This window comes from Pristis pectinata, chromosome 1 (genome assembly GCF_009764475.1).
Source record: "Pristis pectinata isolate sPriPec2 chromosome 1, sPriPec2.1.pri, whole genome shotgun sequence".
In the NCBI taxonomy this organism is placed as follows: Eukaryota; Metazoa; Chordata; class Chondrichthyes; order Rhinopristiformes; family Pristidae; genus Pristis; species Pristis pectinata.
Genome location: NC_067405.1, coordinates 61699749 through 61719905, shown reverse-complemented (window position 1 = coordinate 61719905; position 20157 = coordinate 61699749). Strand labels below are relative to the sequence as shown.

Sequence of the window (20157 nt, the reverse complement as noted above, 5' to 3'; positions counted from 1 at the left end):
ATCCCTCTATGCCTTCCTCATTTCAGTACCTGTCCAGATGCCTCTTAAAATGTTGTTACTATTCCTGCCTCCACCACCTCCTCTGGCAGCTCACTCCAGATACTATATATTGTGTGAAAAATTTACCCCTCAGGACCCCTTTAAACCTCTGCTATCTCACCTTAAATCTATGCCCTCCAGTTTTAGACATCTCAGTTATAAGGAAAAGTTTCTCACTATCCACTCACCTATGCCCCTCATAATTTTGTACACACCACCAGATCCAAACTTTATGTATTTAGGAAACAAGTTTCCTAACTGCATCAACTAAAACCCCATAAAATCACAACTTAAATTAGCAGTATGTTTTTCTGTAATTGTCAATGAGCTTTATGCTATCAGCATGCTGCTGATATCTTTGCAATTGTGAGAAACATTTCAAAATTCATTTTAGTTTGATGATTTTATTTATTTTAAGTTTCCTTTTTTATGCTTTATCTTGTGTCCTCTTTGGTTCCACAAATGATTCCAAGAGGACAAAAATGGGTAAATTTGGTATAAATTTTAGTTACACTGAGAAAAGAAACATCATTCTTGCCAAGAAAAGATCTGCAGCAGAGTATCTTGATAATTTTTCCACTTGAAAACTCCATTGCTGTGTTTTAGGAACTGCAAATGCACTTGGCTTCAAAGGTTTCCAAAAAAAGCTATCCAAACTCTTTGGTAATGTTGATAGCTTGGTATGTGCATTGGAATTCCAAGTGTTAATTCAACAGGCATAAACAGATAAATTAGTTTCAATTGTGACGATTTCAGTAATCTGCATGGAAGAGCTGCTTTACATTTTTCAAACTGCTCTTCTAAATAAATAAAAATGAAATAACCTCACTTTTAAATGACAATGCTTGTTCTTTGATACACAATATTTGCTTGCAAGCATGAGGAATGGATTTGGCTGTAATAAGTACCACCCGAATGTTTTCAAAGGTAGCCAAACATACTAAAATGAGGTTCAAAAAGCTTAAAGAATTTAAGATACTGGTGTAATCAGTTCAGCTTATAAAATCTTTTTCTTAAATGCCCTCAATTCTACAAGTGCAGATATTTGATCTGTTTTATGATCAGTGCCTCTATGTACACAATGATATTTTTCCCTGCTTATGAAAAAGTTGACATCATCTACTCAACTAATGCATCCTCAGAGAACTCCGATGGATAGGTTAAACAATTTCCATTTTACTCATCCCCATTAAAGGTACTTAATTATTATTTTCTAAGCCTCTTGTTAAACATACTTCATTATAAAAATAGATTCAACCACAGATGTCAGGTTAATAGATTGGTAGTTCCTTTGTTTCCCTCTCCGTCCTTTCCTAAATAGAGGTCTTATTGGCTGCAGGAATTATTCGACTCTGGAATTTTGGAACATAACGAGACTATCCGCTAAGTTCATAAGTCATCTTTTTCAACACTCTTGACAGATTAAGCAAAGCTCTCAAACACATGTATAACCATTCCTTTTTCTTCAATTACCTCTATAAACTAAGAGCTCAGTCTTTTCAGACTAAAGTTTTGATCACAGTAGAGCTGTAATTAGAAAAAGCTGCATCACAGAGGAAAGTAAAGAAGCAACACTAAGCTAGTACATCTGTATCTTCAAATTTGTTGTGTTAACTGTCAATAATTTAATTTCTATCTTCCATGAAGACCAATGTCATACCCTAAAAACCTTCACTGTGAAACGATAAGGTAGAGGTTTGCAACTCCTAAGTTCACCATAGTGAATAAATTTCAAATGCCATCTCACAAACAGTTGTAAGTGAAGACTAGGAAAAGGTAGAGGGAGAGAAAAGACAAAAGTAAAGCAAAAATCACAGAAGCAGGTGTTTAATTTAAAACAGCCTGTATTTTGTTTTCAAACCAGAATCATTCCTCCTACTGAAGCATTCTGCTGATTATCCTTGATCAATAACGAAAGATGCAGAAGCACAAAATCCTAGCTCTGGCAAATTCCATGTATCCATGAACAGACAGAAGCCTAGAGATACAAGCAGATCTGCCAAGGACCACTATGGAAAAATGTCTTTTTAAGTCATTTCTAGGATGCTAAAAACACTACAGGAATAGAAATAAAAATAGTAAATACTGCAAATAACTCAGTAGGTAAGGCAGCTTCAGTGGAAAGAGTTACTATTTCAGGTTGAGACACAAGAGACTGCAGATACCGGAATCTGTAGTAACACACAAAGGAGCTGAAGGGACTCAGTGGGTCAGGCAGCGTCTATTGAGGGAAATGGACAGTCGCTGTTTTGCATCAAGACCCTTCATCAGGACCGGAAGGGAAGAGGGGAGATAGTCAGTATAAAAAGGTCAAAGGAAGGGGTGGAGCAAGAGCTGGCGGGTGACAGGTGGATTCAGGTGAGGGGGGTGATAGGCAGGTCAGGGAGGGGATGAAGAGTGGAAATGATGCAAGAAGCTGGGAGGTGATAGGTGGAAGTGACAAAGAGCTGAAGAAGATGGAATCTGATAGTAGAGGACAGTGAACCATGGAATAAAGGGAAGGAGATGGGGAGGGATACTGGAGGGAGGAACGTGTGGGTGATGGGCAGATGGGATAAGGGAAAAGAAAGGAAGGGACAGAGGGGAGTGGTTACCGGAAGTTAGAGAAATCGATGTTCATGCCATCAGGTTGGAGACTACCAAGGCGGAATATGATGTGCTGTTCCTCTAATCTCTGTCTAGCCTCAACTTGGTAGTAGAGGAGGCCATGGACAGACATGTTGGTGTGGGAATGGGAAGTAGAATTAAAATAGCTAGCCACCTGGAAATCCCAGCTGGTACAGCAGACGGTTGATGCCTTCCGTCAGAACCCTTCCATCAATTCTGTTTTCATTTCAGATTTCCAGCATCTGCAGTATTTTGCTTTGGGAATACAGTAATAGACCTTATTACATTTGAGAAATTTATATGTCTGCAATTTCAAAGCCTGAAAATGATATTAATCAGCTTGTAAAGCAATGGCAGATGGAATTGAATCTCAACAAGTGTAAGGTGATGTGCTTCAGGAGGACGAATAAGAAGTGGTAAAGGCAGATCATACACGATGAATGTTGGGGCCCGAGGAATCATGAAAGATCAGAGAGACATTGGTATACAAGTCCAGGGATCCCCAAGGGTGGCAGCATAGGTAGATATGGTGGTGAAGAAGGCATTCAGAATGCTGGTCTTCATTAGCCGGGACACAGAATATAAGAGCATGGAGGTCATAGTACAATTGTATAAAATTATGGTTAGACTACAGCTAGAGTATTGTGTGCAGTTCTGGTTGCCACACTATAGGAAGGACAAGAATGTGCTGGAGAAGGTCAGAGGAGATTTATCAGGATGTTAACTGAAATGTTCCATCCCAGGCACGAGGAGAGAACGGATAGGCTGGACTTGTTTTCATCATTGCGTACCTGGTGGAGATGTACACAATTATGAAGGGCATCAATAGGATGGATAGTGAGAAACCTTTCCTAAAACTGAGTTGTCTAAAATTAGAGGGCAAAGGTCTAAGGTGAGGCGTAAGAGGGTTAGAAGGGATCTGAGGATTTTCCCAACCAGATGATAGATGCCATTGGGAATGCACTGAGAGGTTGGAGGAGGCAGGTACTCTCACAACATTTCAAAAGTATCTTGATGAGCACTTGAATTGCCAAAACATAGATGGCTATGGACCAAGTACTGGTAAATGAGATTACTATGATGGGTACTTGATAATCCTGTTTGGATTTGGTGGGCCAGAGGGCTTGCTTCTGTGCTGTATGATTCTATGACTCTAAGCTTTTTAAATGAAAACTTGCTTAAAACCAATGATGATAAACTACAGTAGATTATAAAATGTCTTGTTCTTTCACATTTATCTTTTCAACTATTACTGCTGAATTCTTTGTTCATCCAGTGTTTCAAGCATCCCACTTATATTTAAAGACCTCATGTTTTTGAAAAATAGTTGAGACCATCTGTCTCAATCTCTACAGAAACAAATGCTATTACCATTAAAACTGCATTAAAAAAAACAGAATAAACCAAGCTAAATTATCTCATGTCTCTGGACAAAGTGAAATACATCAATCCTATCAGAATTTAGAACATATATTGCTGCATCTTTTCTTGATTGCCAAAGATGCTTTTTTTAAAAAAAAAGCTGCATGCATTTGAAGAGGTGTTATTTTTGACATTTCATTCTTAATGTTATATTAACCTTCAACTTTAAATTATAGATTTTGTTTAGTTGTGTTTTTCCAATAATAAATATTCTTGGATCAGCCTTTAAACCTGTATTTATATTTTAGAGAGCAACTTCAAAAACATAGCTCAATTTTCCTATCTAAATAATTTCCGGTGAGTGATTAAATTACAAAGTGCATTTTTCTCAATTTAATATGTGGACATAACTCATCTTCTATCAGAACTAGACTGGGTCCAGAAAGAAAATAAGATATTTAAATCAGCTATTTTAACATTTTGTAGATCAACTTCAAGATATCAGAAAGTGTTAGACTATAATCACACTTGAAAAATTGGGGTTCAAAATGCTTTACCATGAGATTACTAACTTAGAACCATCATAAAATTCAAATAGAAGTTTATCTTCCATATATTTCTTGACCTGCTTACTTAGAAATGTTAGGATACTGAGAGAAAAGAAAGGAAGAATTTCATTTATAAGGTAACTTTCTCAGCCTCAGATCATCCCAAAGCCATTTACAAGTTATCCAGTGTCACGTCATGCCATGCCTTAAATAAGGCAGCTAATTCATGCCCTGCAAATAACCACAATCATCTATACAATGAGTAACAGATAACCTCCTTTTGCGTATTGAGCAATACATTTCAAAAAGTAATGTCAGTACATCACCCCCACTCACCCTATCACTGCAGTACAGAAATATAGCACGGCTTTACCAATCTGAAACTAAATTATGGATTTGTTTACTCCCACTTTGCATAACTTATAAACTCACTGCAGTAATTAGATAATTACAACAAGAAAATTTCATCCTTTCCACTGGTGATAAAGGATTCAAAATCTCAGTGGGTACATCCTAACCATTCCCAAATACAGAAGAAAGGATTTTGTTGTTACAACATAGTTGAAATTTATAGCACATACACACACTGTGGTAATGAAATGCAGAGCAGTATGATGCGTGGTCTGGCATTAGAAATTTGTTAACTACTCTGCCTGTTCTAGAAAGCCCAAATCCAAAAAGGGTTATATTGGTAATAAAGGCCCCCTTCATCAGGAAATGTAGATAAATACATTTCAAAACAATGTCTGAAATTTTTGCTGTAAATAGTGAACAGTGTTGGGCATTCATACTTGCACAAGAAACTGTGGTGGTAGAAATGAAAATTTGCGTAATGCCCCCAATTAAGGATCAAGAACAAGAAAACTAATGACCTATTTTAACCAATCACATACATAAAAAGTGAAATAAAGGGGAGGAAAAATAAATCAGAATTAAAATTAAAGTAAATAAGAGAATAATTAAAATCTGAAGGAATGAGAGTTCATAGCTGTATAAATTAACTTTTGCATCAGAATGGAAGCGGGCAGAAATTTTACTCAACATGCTGTCAAAAACGTACACTTTAATTAACCAGATCTAACTTTTTGCAATGCATTAATAGTAAATGCAAATAAAGATGTGATGATTTAAGCATTAAACTGCAGCAATATATAAATAATTGAACAGGTAGATGCACAGTTGCTTTACAGTATTTGTGTTTTGTTTCTAAGCCACTTACAATCTTTTAAAGAGAATCTTGGGAAAAGGTTGCAGCATTAGTGCTTTTTGCATGTAGCAAAAAATGTATTTTTGCAAGCACAATTCATAATTTTAAAACACAATGTGATATGAAGATGTACAAGGCCTTTTATGTAATTCATAACACTTGTAAAAATAATAAAATTAAACCATTAACTTTACCTGCACCTTGAGATTTGACTATTGATGCACTAGATGCTCTCCGAGTGTTTTCTCCTGTACATTGCTTTTTGTAGGTCGGTGGTGTCCTTAAATATGCTTGTCCATCGTTTTGGTGGTTGTACCAATTTATTCCTGTAACTTGTGGTTCGCTCTGCGATAGCTCTGGCCTGTATGAAGAGTTGGGTCTCCCTTCATCTGACATTGGTGGGAAGAGGAAACAAAATAACAGAGTTTATTTTACCATCTTTTCAAAAACACTTCCAAAATAATACTTCTCATTTTATAAAGGATGTAAAGATTTACAGAGAACCATTTCTAAAGTTCTTTAAGTTTATGCCACAAAGGTGTTTAGTTTTGTTTCTCTTCTTTTGTAATACCCGTTCTAAATTGCTCGTTCACCAACTTACTCTTCTCTCAAATATTTAGAGCAAGTCATCTCCAACTATCACGATCAGTGTCAACAGTAATTCCTACTCAATTCCCAAACAATGTTTAGAGTTTTAACAATGAGTATCAAAATTTAACTGTAATATGAAATCCACCTCATGTCTTTAACAGACAATTTATAATACACACAAACAAGCTGTTAGCACTTTAGTTTGTTTTTTCAGAAATGGGTCTGTTTCTCACCTTTGCTAAAACGGAAAAGGCTTACAAAGGAGCTATAGGCTGATTTGAAGGGAGGTTCATCTTGATCTGGAGTCAGCGGCTTAAAATGGGTGAGATGCGACGGGCTTGTGGGAGAGCGAGACTGTTCATTCCCAAGATCCAGAGCAGATGTGATCTTCTCCTCTGCTGCCATCTCACACGCCTGGAACAAAAATAAAAAATAAGCTCCAATAAAAATTAAAGATTAGAGAATAAACTTTCAACTGCCACATCAGCTTTGACTCAGTAGGTTGTTGGTTCAAATACAAATCTCAGCAGTCAATCCAGTACAGCACTGAGAACTATTTGCGTGGCAAACAACAAACAGTATGCAAAAGACAGAGCTAAGCGATCCCACAAGCAACGGATTACCTATTCTCAACAACTGATTGTTCTTGGGCGGCACAGTAGCGTAGCGGTTAGCGCGATACTATTACAGCACCAGCGATTGGGGTTCGATTCCTGTCATTGTCTGTACTTTCTCCCGTGTCTGCGTGGGTTTCCCCCAGGTGCTCTGGTTTCCTCCCACATTGCAAAGACATACGGGTAGGTTAATTTGGGTTTAAAATGGGCGGCGCAGACTCGTTGGGCCGGAAGGGCCTGTTACCACGCTGTAAATAAAATTTTTAAAAATTTTTTTTAAAAAATAGGGGAAGTCCAGCACGTCAGTGCAAAAGGGGAAGTTGAAGCATTTGCAAGAGTCTTCAGTCAGAAGTGCCAAGTGGGTGATCCACCTCAACATGTTCCAGTGGTCCCCAGCACGATAGACGACAGCCTTCAGTCAATTCAGTTCACTCCATATTGCATCAAGAAGGCTAAAGACGTTGGATACAGCAAAGGCTATGGGTCCTGACAACTTTCCAGCAATAATACTGAAGACTCATGCTCCACAACTTGCCGCACCCTTGATCATGCTGTTCCAGTACAGCTACAATACTGGTATCTTCCCGACAACGTAGAAAATTGCCCAGGTAGTCCAAATTGGCAGGAAGCAGAACAAATCCAATCCAGCCTTTACCATCCCATTAGTCCACTCTCTTATCCCTTCTGTCACTTTGATAATCGATAATGCTATCAGGCTGACCTTGCTGAGCAACAACCTGCTCGCAGAAGCTCAATTTGGGTTCTGCCAAAGTCACTGAGCTCCTGACCTCATTACAGCCTTGGTCCAAACATAAACAAAAGAGCTGAACTCCAGAGGTGAAGTAAGAGTAACCGCCCTTGACATCAAGGCAGCATTTCATTGTGTATGTCATCAAGGAGCTCTGGCTAAACTGGAATCGATGGGAAACGGGGAAAACCCTCCACTGGCTGGAATCATAATCATACCAAGCACAAAGGAAGATAGTTGTGGTAGTTGGAGGTCAATCATCTCAGCCACAGGGCATCTCTGCAGGAGTTCCTCAGGGTAGTGTCCTAGGACCAACCATCTTCAACTGCTTCATCAATGAACTTCCTTCAGTCCCAAGGTCAGAAGTAGGGATGTTTGCTGATGACTGCACAGTGTTCAGCACCATTCATGACTCTGGAGATAATGAAGCAGTCTACAACCAAATGTAGCACATATTGTGATACTCTAATGTGCACACTCATTTTAATTACATAACCGTTAAAACTGCAAAAGGTTTGCCACATACAAGCTCCATAAATAACTAGCAGTAATTGGGGTGTGCGTCACACTGAGAGTAGTAAGTTTTGAACTAAAATGACCCATCTCCCATGACATTGTTTGTGTTAAAAAAAATCCCTTATTTAAAAAAAAAATCAGTGCTGACAACTGTCTGCAAAGAACAAGGGGTCTGTGGAACTGATGCTGGCGGTGATTAGCCTTTTCCATGTTCGAGGTAGCATGGCCGGCCTCCCTGGGCAACCAATGCACCATTGCCACTACCCTTCTTTCTCACTTTCATAGAAGCCTCAATATTGACTCACCATTGAGAGCTTCTGTCAAACATGCAGGTCAAGTTTTAACACTCTTAAAGGGAAGCAAACAATAGTAATAAGTTCTCAAAACAAGAATGTCCTAGTTTCATGATTCTTTGAGGCTTTTGATTTTGCATCAGCATTACATGCAACACATACTAAATGCATCAAAGATGTTCAAAGTCCAATTTCCAGTCAATAGTTTTTCAAACTACAGGACGGAGCAACAAATCAGCAGGCAGGGAAAACATGCATTTTTCCTTCATATCTCATGATTGCTGATTGCACTGTATCAAAGAATCATTGACCTAATTAATGAAATCGTCGACTCCCATGCAGAAGAAACACAATGCAGTTACTTTGTTGCAACAATTTAAAGTTTGAGAATTCTGCACAAATAATTTTCATGAAATCTTTAAGAAGTGTGTTCAATGATTCAGTCCTATTCCATGAGACACTTAACTCTGTATACAGATCCCATATTTTAGTATGTTCCAAATTTTCTTATGAACTATGCTGTTTCTCAACTTCATAACCACTTTCACCCACAGTCAGGCTGCATATTTCTCTCTAATCAATCTAACCACAATTCTGCACTTAATTTAGTATTGTAAAACAACGTCTGTTAGGTTTTCCAACCTTGAATTGTTTTATGGAGTGTTATAGAGTTCCAAAGGTTGTGAAAAATTGATGTAGAACCAGTTTATTTTAAGTAAACAGCATAACAGCTGCCAGTATATCCTGCGCATCAGCTGCGGAACACACTATGTAAATGTCTATGTCAACAGACAATGCAAAACTTTCTTCAATCTGATTAGTGACATATTTTTTGTTCTATTCACAACAGTAGCATCCGTCACAGCATTCTGATTTCCCACAAAGTAATTCACTATGTAAATGCATGTGGAAATTTAACAAGATAAACTAAGTTAGGCTGAACCAAATTCTAGTCCAATATCTACCTCCTCCATTTTTGCAAAGCTGTACCATTCAAGAGATATTTATAACAGTCTTACTTAGACAGCAACTCCCTTCCATATGATTTCCTCACAAGGTGCAGCAATAACATGCAGTTTGACCATTAACTTCCTCATTTTAAATGTGAATCTTTTCAATTAAAGACACAAAAGGACCTGGGGATCTGGTTTGCCTTTGAAGATAAATAATCAGATTTGATTCGAGAAACTAGAACCACTTCCTGAATTTCCATTTCTTTTTCAGAAATCTAAGTAATACAAGATAAATTCCAAATCAAAATCTTTCTTACAGTTCTGTCTACTCAACTACCACCTGAGCAAGTACACCATTACAGTATTACTGGTTATGACAAAAGAAATACAAAAGCGAACTAACAAGAAAAACTTCATGTATTAAATATATTTACCCCAAAGAATATACTCATTAAGCAATTTTATTGATCCCAGCCAAACTGAAGGTTGCATATAAAATTCAGATTGCCGGTTCTTTAAAAATCATTTCAACTTTAACACTGCCCTCCATTTCCAAAATCATCAATATCTTGCTTTTCTACAATACTTGCTCAGGTAGATTGTGCCATTTGAATGAACCAAAGTTATAAGTATTACTGTGACCCAAGGCTACTTCAAGAAATACAAGGCCTGGGTGATTCAAAGTGATTAAACTTGCTGGCAAGAGTGCTTCATGCTCGTACACAAGAGGAGAGATGTTGTTATGATATACAAAAAAAAGATTCATCATAATGTAGGAATCAACAGCAGTCAATTTATGGTGATGAACCATCTATAAGCAAAACTCCTGAGAATAAAGACTTTTCCAACTTCAGGGCCCAAGCTGTGCTTTGAACTATTATTGTCTCCAAAACGGTCTACAGCACCCAAAACTCCTACTAAACATAGACCAATAATTGAGGAACAGCAACCCCTTTTGAAGGACTACATGGTGCTTATTCATAACTGTACATTTTATTACAGTTACATTTCAGGAGTGTGTGTGTACTTTGATATACAATTGTAAGCTTGAAGTATTTTTGACATTTCAGGGATTGGGGTGATGGAAATGGAAAAAAACTCAGTTCATTTCATTAAGCAGACAAATTAATAACCATAATGATAAAACATTGATAAAACACAGATATTCTCCAAATCACATATTGCTATTAATTCAAGAGGTATTATCAAACCTATTTACCAAATCTTAATATGTGGCTGCACTTCCACTTCAGGATGTTACATTCTCAAAGTTGTGAAAATACAGCGTTTCATCTATAACACAAACCACCTTCATCACAAGCAAAAATTGCAATCTACATATGTACATCTTTTGGGACATATCAGTCCACAGTTACATTAGAGATAGCACATACTGTAACAGAATTAAACAAAACTGTGTCCCCTAATTTATGCTGTGAATCTGACCATGCCATTAATGAGCATTCACGTGTACAAAAGTTCCATATGTAGAGTTACTTCTTTCAGGTTATTCCTGTGGAGTTTTGTGGGTTTGGAGGTTTAGAGGGAGCTAACTTTATTTGCCCCCTCACTGGCAGATGTATATTCAACTTGAAAAAGTGAGACATTTTAGTCTGGGGAGCTATCGAGATATCATGCACGCAAACGGAATCTTTGGACTTGAAGCCCTGGGAAAACATCCCTGTGATCAACAAATAGCAGAAGTCATGAAAAATCATATGCCTTGGATTAACTACAATAGTTACCCGGCAGATTAAGCGGTCAAAAAACCCCCCAAAAATTGCAGATGCTCGATATCCGAAATAAAAACAGAATGCAAAACATGCAGAGCGAGAAATAGGATTGGCATTTCAGGTCGACCATTTCCAGAGTTTTATCTTTTTTTTTCAGATTAAGCGGTCAGCAGCCACGATACCTCAGAAATAATAGTGATGGAGGTGCAGCGCTAAAAACTCTCTTTTAGAAGCCCCCGTTACTAATACGAGGAGGTGGAGTTACTGATCATGAGACTGGGCATGGTCACATCACATCATCCTGGACCGACGAATCTGCAACCGCAAAGCTCCGCACCGGTGTATTATCCGATCGGCTCCCCGTCCGGCAGGAGTGGGCGGGACGCTGTGCCCACACTCCAGTCCCCAGCGTGATCCCGAGTGACAAAGATCAGCGGGGGAAACCGCAGTTCAAGGGCAGGGGAAGCATAAGCGGCGGGGAGCGGGCCAAGGCCTCGCAAACACGGGGCGCCACCACATCATGTGTAGCCGCAGCAACAGCATCCGGCGACCTGCGCCCCCGCCCCAACCCTTCCCCTGCAGCGCTCACCTCTCGCCTGCGTCCACACCGACCGACGGGCCGTGGCGGGGCGGCGAATCAAAACACCCAGTCCCCCTGCTACCGCCCCGAGCGTCACTTCGCCTCTCCCTTTGCTCACACCCACACCGGCCGCTCCGACCAATGGCTGCCCGACCATCTGTCGTGCGTGCGCGCGCGCGCATCCGCCGCCGCCCCGGGCCGCCGCTGCGCGCGCTCCTCGCCCCCCACCCACCGGGCCGCGCCGCGCCGCGCCGCAGCGCCCCCGCCACCGCTGTACCGGTGCGTTCGCTTCGACGTGCGCGGGATTTCCCTGCTGCCTTGTCGTCGGTGTGCCGCACAGCACAGCACAGCGCAGCGCGGATGTTACCGCCTTTGCACTTGCAGAGTGAACTTCTGTCGCATGTTATTTCTAAGGAATCGCGGTCAGCAGGAGTGTGAGTCTCAGAAACGCCGATGCTGGAAGTCAGTAATAAGAATGAAAAATGCTGGGGGCGTCCAACAGGTCGGGGAGCAGCTGTGGGAAAGGAGAATTATTAGTCAAATGGCAGCATGCATTTTTTTTGGAGTGGGAGTCGATATTGTTAAAATTGAGTGGCTGGGTAGAAAAGTTGCTTTGTGAAATAAACAGAAAATGCTGGAGACACGAGTTCTGATGAAGGGATGAAACATTTGCTCTATTTCTCTTTCCACAAATACTTACCAGGCGTGGTCGCAGTATTCTGTTACGACAGTTTGGATGGCACTGGAAACCATCTGCTTTTTCATCATTGAAGCAAAAAACTGCAGATCTTGTTAATCCGAAACAAAACCAGAAAATGCCAGAAACGCTCAGCAACGCAAATGCAATGTTAGCATTCATTTCGAGAGGACTAGAAGATAAAAGCAAGGATGTAATGCTGAGGCTTTGTAAGGCACACTTTGGAAGGACAAACTCCAAGGCTGAATACAAGGTAAATGGCAAGATTCTGGGCAGTGTAGAGGAGCAGAGGGATCTGGGGGTTCATATCCACAGATCACTGAAAGTTGCCACACAGGTGGATAGGGTAGTTAAGAAAACTTATGGGGTGTTGGCTTTCATAAATTGTGGGATCGAGTTTAAGAGCTGCAAAGTAATGATGCAGCTTTACAAAACTCTGGTTAAACCACACTTAGAGTACTGTGTCCAGTTCTGGTTGCTTCATTATAGGAAGGATGTGGAGGCGTTGGAGAGGGTGCAGAGGAGATTTACCGGGATGCTGCCTGGATTAGGGAGTATGAATTATGAGGAGAAACTAAAGGAGCTAAGGCTTTACTCATTGGAGAGAAGGAGGATGAGGGGAGACATGATAGAGGTATATAAAATATTAAGAGGAATAGACAGAGTGGACAGCCAGCGCCTCTTTCCCAGGGCACCAATGCTCAATACAAGAGGGCATGGCTTTAAGGTAATGGGGGGGGGGGGGGGGGTGAAGTTCAAGGGAGACGTCAGAGGGAAGTTTTTCACCCAGAGAATGGTTGGTGCATGGAATGCTCTGCCTGGGGTGGTGGTGGAGGCTGATACGTTGGTCAAGTTCAAGAGATTGTTAGCTAAGCATATGGAGGAATTTAAGATAGAAGGATATGTGGGAGGAAGGGCTTAGATAGTCTTAGGAGTGGTTTGAAGGTCAGCAGAACATGGTGGGCTGAAGGGCCTGTATTGTGCTGTATTGTTCTATGGTTCATTGGTCAGACCACATTTGGAGCATTGTGAGCAGTTTTGGGCCCAATATCTAAGGAAGGATGTGCTGGTGTTGGAGAGGGTCCAGAGGAGGTTTACAAGAATGATCTCAGGAATGAAAGGGCTAATGCATGAGAAGCATTTGATGGCTCTATACTTGCTGGAGTTTAGAAGAATGAGGGGAGATCTCATTGAAACCTACCAAATACTGAAAGGCCTGGATAGAGTGGATGTGGAGGGGATGTTTTCAGTAGTGGGAGAGTCTAGGACTAGAGGGCACAGCCTCAGAGGAGAAGGACATCTCTTTAGAACAGAGATGAGGAGGAATTTCTTCAGCCAAAGGGTGATGACTGTGGAATTCATTGCCACAGACAGCTGTGGAGGCCAAGTCATTGGGTATATTTAAAGCAGAGGCTGATGGATTCTTGATTAGTGAGGGCGTCAAAGGTTATGGGGAGAAGGCAGGAGATTGGAGTTGAGAGGGAAAAAAATCAGCCATGATCGAATGGTGGAACAGACTCGATGGGCCGAATGGCCTAATTCTGCTCCTTGGTCTTATGGCTATACTGCATCTGTGAAAAGAGAAACAGAGTTAATATTTCAGGCCCTGAATCAACTGTGTTGAGGTCTGTTACTCTCTCTACCAATGTTGCCTGACCTGTGAGTAGTTCTGACATTTTCTGCTTTAGTTTGCTCTTTATAATGATACACCATTGCAAATTTGAAATTGTCTTATGTTTGAGACCAAATTAAAAGTGCAGGCTTTTGATGTACAAGTATCAGTTATAGTCCACTAACCCTTGTCCAATGACTGCTTGGTGCTGTCTTTTAAATGGTTTATTGCATTATACACATTCCATAAAGACAAATAAATGCTTCTCACTTAGCCTTGTTTGATGATGGTGAGGCATGTTTGAGGAATCTGTTGCAACTCCGAATCTTGCAAAGTTACCAGAGGCCAACCTTACAGAGCTCAATTATCAGAAAATGACAATTAAAAATGAACACTTCATGTCTGAGCACACCAGAATTTTAACTGATAGTCCCATTACAATCAACACAAAAACATGGGAAAAACCCTTGAACATTCCCTAGTATGATTCATATGATTGGTTATTAACCAGCTCACTGAAATCTGCACTGGATATTCCCACAGCTTTCCAACTCACAGCCACTAGCATCACCTTAGCAATATAATGGATATTCCAGTAAAAGCCCTGTTGATATACCTGCCAAAGAAATAAGCAGTTCATTCTTAAGATCATGCCAGGTAAATTTAACGGAATAATTCCCTGACTACCCTTGTGCCTGCTCTGGGGCAGTCCACTGCCAAAGAGCTAAATTCATACAACATACCCAACTGAACACCAAGGCCAAAATCAACTTGTTTATACTGGAGTTAAGGGGATTTGTGATTCATCCAAACATATTGTTCAAATGAGTTAGAATGGAAAAAGTGCACCAATACCGAACTATATTTCTTATTTCATATCTTAATCTGATGACAGACACAAGTAGCTAGAACCCAGCAACATGTGAAGCATCAAATTTGGACAGGGCAAATAAAGAATAAAATTGTATTTAGTACCATATTCCAAAGGAAAAGCAATAATTTCCTCTTTTCTTTTTGGGAATAGAAGAAAGCCATTTAGCCCATTGAGTCTGTGACGGCTCCCAGAACAGTCCCATTTACTCACTTATTTCCTGGTATTCTCTCTCACATGCCCATCAACCGCTTCCTGATTCTCCTGCCACCCACCTGCTCAATTTACAGTAGCCAATGAACCTAAAAACCAGTCTGTCTCTGGGATGTGAAAAGAAATCAGAGCATCTGGGGAAACCCACATAGTCACAGGGAGAACATGGAAACTACATAGACAGCACGTGAGATCAAGATCAAACGCATCCACTGGAGCTGGAATTCTAATTGCTGCGCCATAGTGCTACTTTTAGGGGCAGGCGCGGTAGTGTAGCAGTTAGCGTAACGCTATTACAGCGCCAACGACCCAGGTTCAATTCCTGCCGCTATCCGTAAGGAGCTTGTACGTTCTCCCCGTGTCTGTGTGGGTTTCCTCCGGGTGCTCCAGTTTCCTCCCACATTCCAAAGACGTACAGGTTAGGATGTTGTAGGCATGCTGTGTTGGTGCCGGAAGCGTGGCGACACTTGCGGGCTGCCCCCAGAACACTATGCAAAAGATGCATTTCACTGTGTGTTTCGATGCACATGTGACTAATAGATATCTTTTCTTACTTTAAGAATCAATTGGTGTAAGCATCCAGGTGGAGATGAAACAAGATCTTGATGAGTCTTGACAGGCTGGATACAATGAGGATCCTTATGTGGGAGAGTCTAGAACAAGTGATCATTTTTCAAAATTAAGAGATCATCCATTTAAGACTGAACTGAGTTGAAATATTTTCCTCTCAAAAGGTAGTGAGTCTTAGGAATTCCCTTCCACAAAGGGTGATGTAAGGAGAGTGTTTGAATATTTTTAAGGCTAAGGCAGATTGATGATTGATTAAAAGTTAGCCTGAGTGGATAGAAATGAAGAACAACTGGAAGCTCAGTGTGTCCCAGATTACAAACGGATTGGCCAGGTTCAAGGAGCTGAGTGGCCTTCTCCTCTTCATTTCCACATTCTGGTGTATGTCAAAGATAAGGAGTTGCGTATGATGCGGTCGCATGAGAAAGCAGAAGTAAAAAGGTTCCTCCCCATGCAAATGCAGGAGGTGCAGCACCTGCTCTTTTACTTTCTTCCTTTCTGCCATCCAGAGGCCCAAATGCTGTTTCCAGGTGAAGCAATGATTTACCTGTATTTCTGCCAAATTTGTGCACTACATCTGTGCACTGTGTTCTGCACGGTCTTCTACATTAGAAAAAAAACAAGTGTAAAACTTCAATCCTTCATCTCATTCCCACTGTGATCTTTCTGCTTTTGTCCTCCTACAGTGTTCCAATGATGCTTAGTATAAGTCCAAGGAACAGCTCCTCATCCTTCAATTTGGTATATTTTAACCTTGTTTTATATTGGCAGTCTGTGGATCCGTGTGTGGGAAAATCTAGAACAAGTGGTCCACGTAAAATACAATTTCGGGTAATCAACAATTCACCATTTAGTTTCTTTTTCTCTTCCAGAAAATTTCAGATTTCACTTGTCTCCCCTTCTTGGCACTTTTCGTGAGTCATCGTCCTTTATCTCCCTCTTTCAGCAGGTGCCACTTGTGTCATTCAATTTCTCTTTATCTCAACACTGTTCTAGACCTACAAACAATCTGCTGGGGGAACTCAGTGGGTTGGCTCTCCTCTTCATTTCCACATGAAGCCTACTGAGTTCCTCCAGAAGATTGGCTGTTGCTCCAGATTACAGCATATGCATTCTCTTGTGTCACTGTTCTTGACCTTTTTTGTTTTCTACCCCTCCCCTACTTTGTCTGAAATTTAAAACTTGTTTTATTTCTGACTTTTCCAAGCTTGATATTTGTGTCAATGTACATAAAAATCAAATGTAAGAATTTTATACATAATTTTTTTTAGTACTTTTCATGTTTATTTTCATTCTAATTTGGGGCGCTACGTACTATCAATTCCTCAGCCAAGTTTCATTTTAAATCTCATTTTCCTAGTGTGGTAAAACTTGGCAGTGATGAATGAGAATTTAAATCCCAATTTGGAAGAACAGTTAATAGTGTTGATACAAGCTGTTTTTATACTCTGAAGTTGATTTCATTGGTTTCTCTTCATTTGATATCTTGTCCTACCAACAGAGAGAAAAAAATTATAAAGAGCTCTGGTAACTTGCCCAAAGAACTATTTTTGTCATCTAAATGTGAAGATTAAATGTTTCCAGGCTGTTCAAGTTTAGAGTACTATTTCCTTGCCTTGCGCCTGACTATCACGTTTATCATGCTCATTTGATGCCAGAGATCAAGAATGAACAGTTTTCATCTCAGAAGGTTTATTTTTTAATATATTCATTTATCAGCATGTAGTGATTATTGGCAAGCCTAACAAGTCCTGATGCAGGGTTTCACCCCAAAACATCATCAATTCCTTTCCTCCCACAAATGCTGCCTGACCCGAGGTGTTCCTCCAGCAGATTGTCTGTTACTCCAGCATTTTCACTGCCCATCTCTTCTTGCCCTTGAGCGGCAAGCCATCTTCTTGGAGAACTGTGGTCATTCTGGTGAAGGAACTCCCAGAATGTTGTCGGTAAGAAATCCACAATTTAGACATGGCAATCATAACTGAAGATGAGAATGATTGGGAGGAGAACCTGCAGGTGTTGTGTTCCCATTGGCTTGCTATCCTTATTCTTCTTGCTACTAGAGGTTGTGGATTTGAAAGGTGCTGTCAGAGTAGCAGAGGTGAGAAGCTGTAGTGGATTAACTGGATGGCACATACTGCAGCCACAAAGTACCAGTGGCAGAAGAAATGAATATTTAGGGTGGTGGATAGGTGGCTGTTGATTTGTCTTGGACGGTGTTGAGTTACCTGACTGTTGTTGGAGCTTCATGCATCTAGACAAGTGGAGTGTATTCATTCACACTCCCAACTTTTGCCCAGTTCGATTGTGTAAAGGCTTTTGGCTGTGGGGAGATAAGTTACTTTCTACAACATATTCTGACTCGGTCTTACAGTCATAGTATTTATGTGACTGGTCCCATTGATTTTCTGGTCAATGGTGATCCTTGGATACTAATGGAGAGGAACTCAACAATGGTAATGCCATTAAATAGCAAGGGTAGGTGGTTACATTCTTTTTTCTTAAAGATACTCACTGCCTGTGTTTTTGTGATACAATTATCAGTATATACCAAACATTGTCTAGGTCTTGCTGCATACAGGAATGAACCGCTTCACTTGCTATGGAGTTTGAATGGAATTTAATATTGTGCAATAATCAGTGAACATCCCCACGTGATCTTGTGGTGAAAGGAAGGTCATTGAGGAAGCAGCTGAAAATGGTTGGGCCCTAGGACAATACTCTGAGGAACTCTTGCACTGGAGCTGGCATGGTTGATCTCTGTCACTCACACACCTTTGTGCAAGGTATGATTCCAGCCATTGGATAGTATTATTTTCTTTCAAATCTTCCTGGAATGCTATGAAATTGAGGGACCTCGTTCTAGGGTATATAGTCCGATTTGTGCTGTTCACATACATAAGAATATAAAGTGTGCTTGAAAGACTACTTTGCGTAGTCACATGAAATGAATATGATTCTTTTTATCTTGCTGTCGTTGCATTACTTGTGCTGCAAAATGCTTATACTGCAAATTGTTAATGGCATCGCATTGTCAATAACGCATCAGGATCATACTTATCTCATGGCACTGTAGATAGGTGAAAACATAATCTGTCACTCTGTTAAATGGTGATCCTGGAAATATTTAAAAGTTTTCATACAAAGCCATAGAAAGCAATTAACTATTTTTTTTACTGTAAAGCTTTTTGCAGAAGCCCATTGTTTAAAATATCATGAGTGTTATAATACCTTAAATGGTCATGTTTCTCAAAAGCTTACCGTAGCATTTTAACCAATGAGTAAATGAGGAGAAATATAAGATCCTGTGTTTGATTAAAAAAAGCTTTGGGAGTTAAACACTAAGAATACTAAAATTTCAAGTCTATGATAAACACAAAGATCAAGAGTGCCCGATAGCTAAATAAAGATTTACTTGCAAAAAGACATCTGTGGAAAAGATACTGCGAAGTCAGTCAGAACCAGGAAGGCCTGCAAAGGCAACAGTGTATAGAAACCAATCTATGTAGTTCTGAGTATAATAAACAAAACTAGAGATAGAGATCAAAAAGATTTGGATTTTGCCTAAACAGCTTGGCAACACACTATTGAATATGTGCAGCCCATGATTGTCAAATTGTATAACAGTCACACCTGTTCCATGGAGATCATAGAACAGTACAGCACAATACAAGCCCTTCAGCCCACAATGTTGTGCCGACCTTTAAACCTCGCCTAAGACTGTCTAACCCCTTCCTCCCACATATCCCTCTATTTTAAATTCCTCCATATGCTTATCTAGTAATCTCTGAAATTGACCAATGTACCTGCCTCCATCACCACCCCAGGCAGCGCATTCCGTGCCCCAACCACTCTCTGGGTAAAAAACCTTCCTCTGATATCTCCCTTGAACTTCCCACCCATTACTTTAAAGCCATGCCCTCTTGTACTTGCTGTCCGCTCTATCTATTCCTCTTAATATTTTGTACACCTCTATTATGTCTCCCCTCATGCTCCTTCTCTCCAAAGAGTAAAGCCTTAGTCTCTCCTCATAATGCATACTCTCTAAACCAGGCAGCATCCTGGTAAATCTCCTCTGCACCATTTCCAACGCTTCCACATCCTTCCTATAATGAGGTGACCAGAACTGGACACAGTACTCTAACTGTGGTCTAACCAGAGCTTTATAGAGCTGCATCATTACCTTGCGGCTCTTAAACTCGATCCCTTGACTTATGAAAGCTAATACCCCATAAGCTTTCTTAACTACCCTATCCACCTGTGAGGCAACTTTCAGGAATCTGTGGATATGGACCCCCAGATCCCTCTGCTCCTCCCCACTACCAAGAATCCTGCCATTAACTTTGTACTCTGCCTTGGAGTTTGTCCTTCCAAAGTGTACACTTCTCCGGATTGAACTCCATCTG

At 40.3% G+C, this 20157-nt stretch overlaps 2 protein-coding genes across 10 annotated transcripts in view; one reads left to right on the top strand and one right to left on the bottom strand.

The window, feature by feature from the left end:
- The window catches only part of pikfyve (phosphoinositide kinase, FYVE finger containing), an 81545-nt gene extending 69606 nt beyond the window's left edge, over positions 1 to 11939 (bottom strand). For 4 of the 8 annotated variants that reach the window (XM_052015546.1, XM_052015591.1, XM_052015600.1 and 1 more), the window contains exons 1-3: positions 11801 to 11939; positions 6588 to 6768; positions 5958 to 6152 (exon numbers count right to left, since the gene is read on the bottom strand). In XM_052015546.1, the coding sequence (XP_051871506.1) occupies positions 5958 to 6152; positions 6588 to 6759 (367 nt within the window). In that variant the 5' untranslated portion in view covers positions 6760 to 6768; positions 11801 to 11939. Of the gene's footprint in view, positions 1 to 5957; positions 6153 to 6587; positions 6769 to 6977; positions 7081 to 7934; positions 8052 to 10697; positions 10772 to 11393; positions 11772 to 11800 lie in introns of those variants that run through there. The other 4 variants (XM_052015564.1, XM_052015555.1, XM_052015583.1 and 1 more) reach the window with 4 other exon arrangements.
- Positions 11940 to 12109: 170 nt separating this feature from the next.
- idh1 (isocitrate dehydrogenase (NADP(+)) 1) overlaps positions 12110 to 20157 on the top strand; it is a 32905-nt gene continuing 24857 nt past the window's right edge. The window contains exon 1 of one of the 2 annotated variants that reach the window (XM_052024902.1): positions 12110 to 12225. The gene's annotated coding sequence lies outside the window, so the exon portion shown is untranslated. Of the gene's footprint in view, positions 12254 to 20157 lie in introns of both variants that reach the window. The other variant, XM_052024894.1, reaches the window with a different exon arrangement.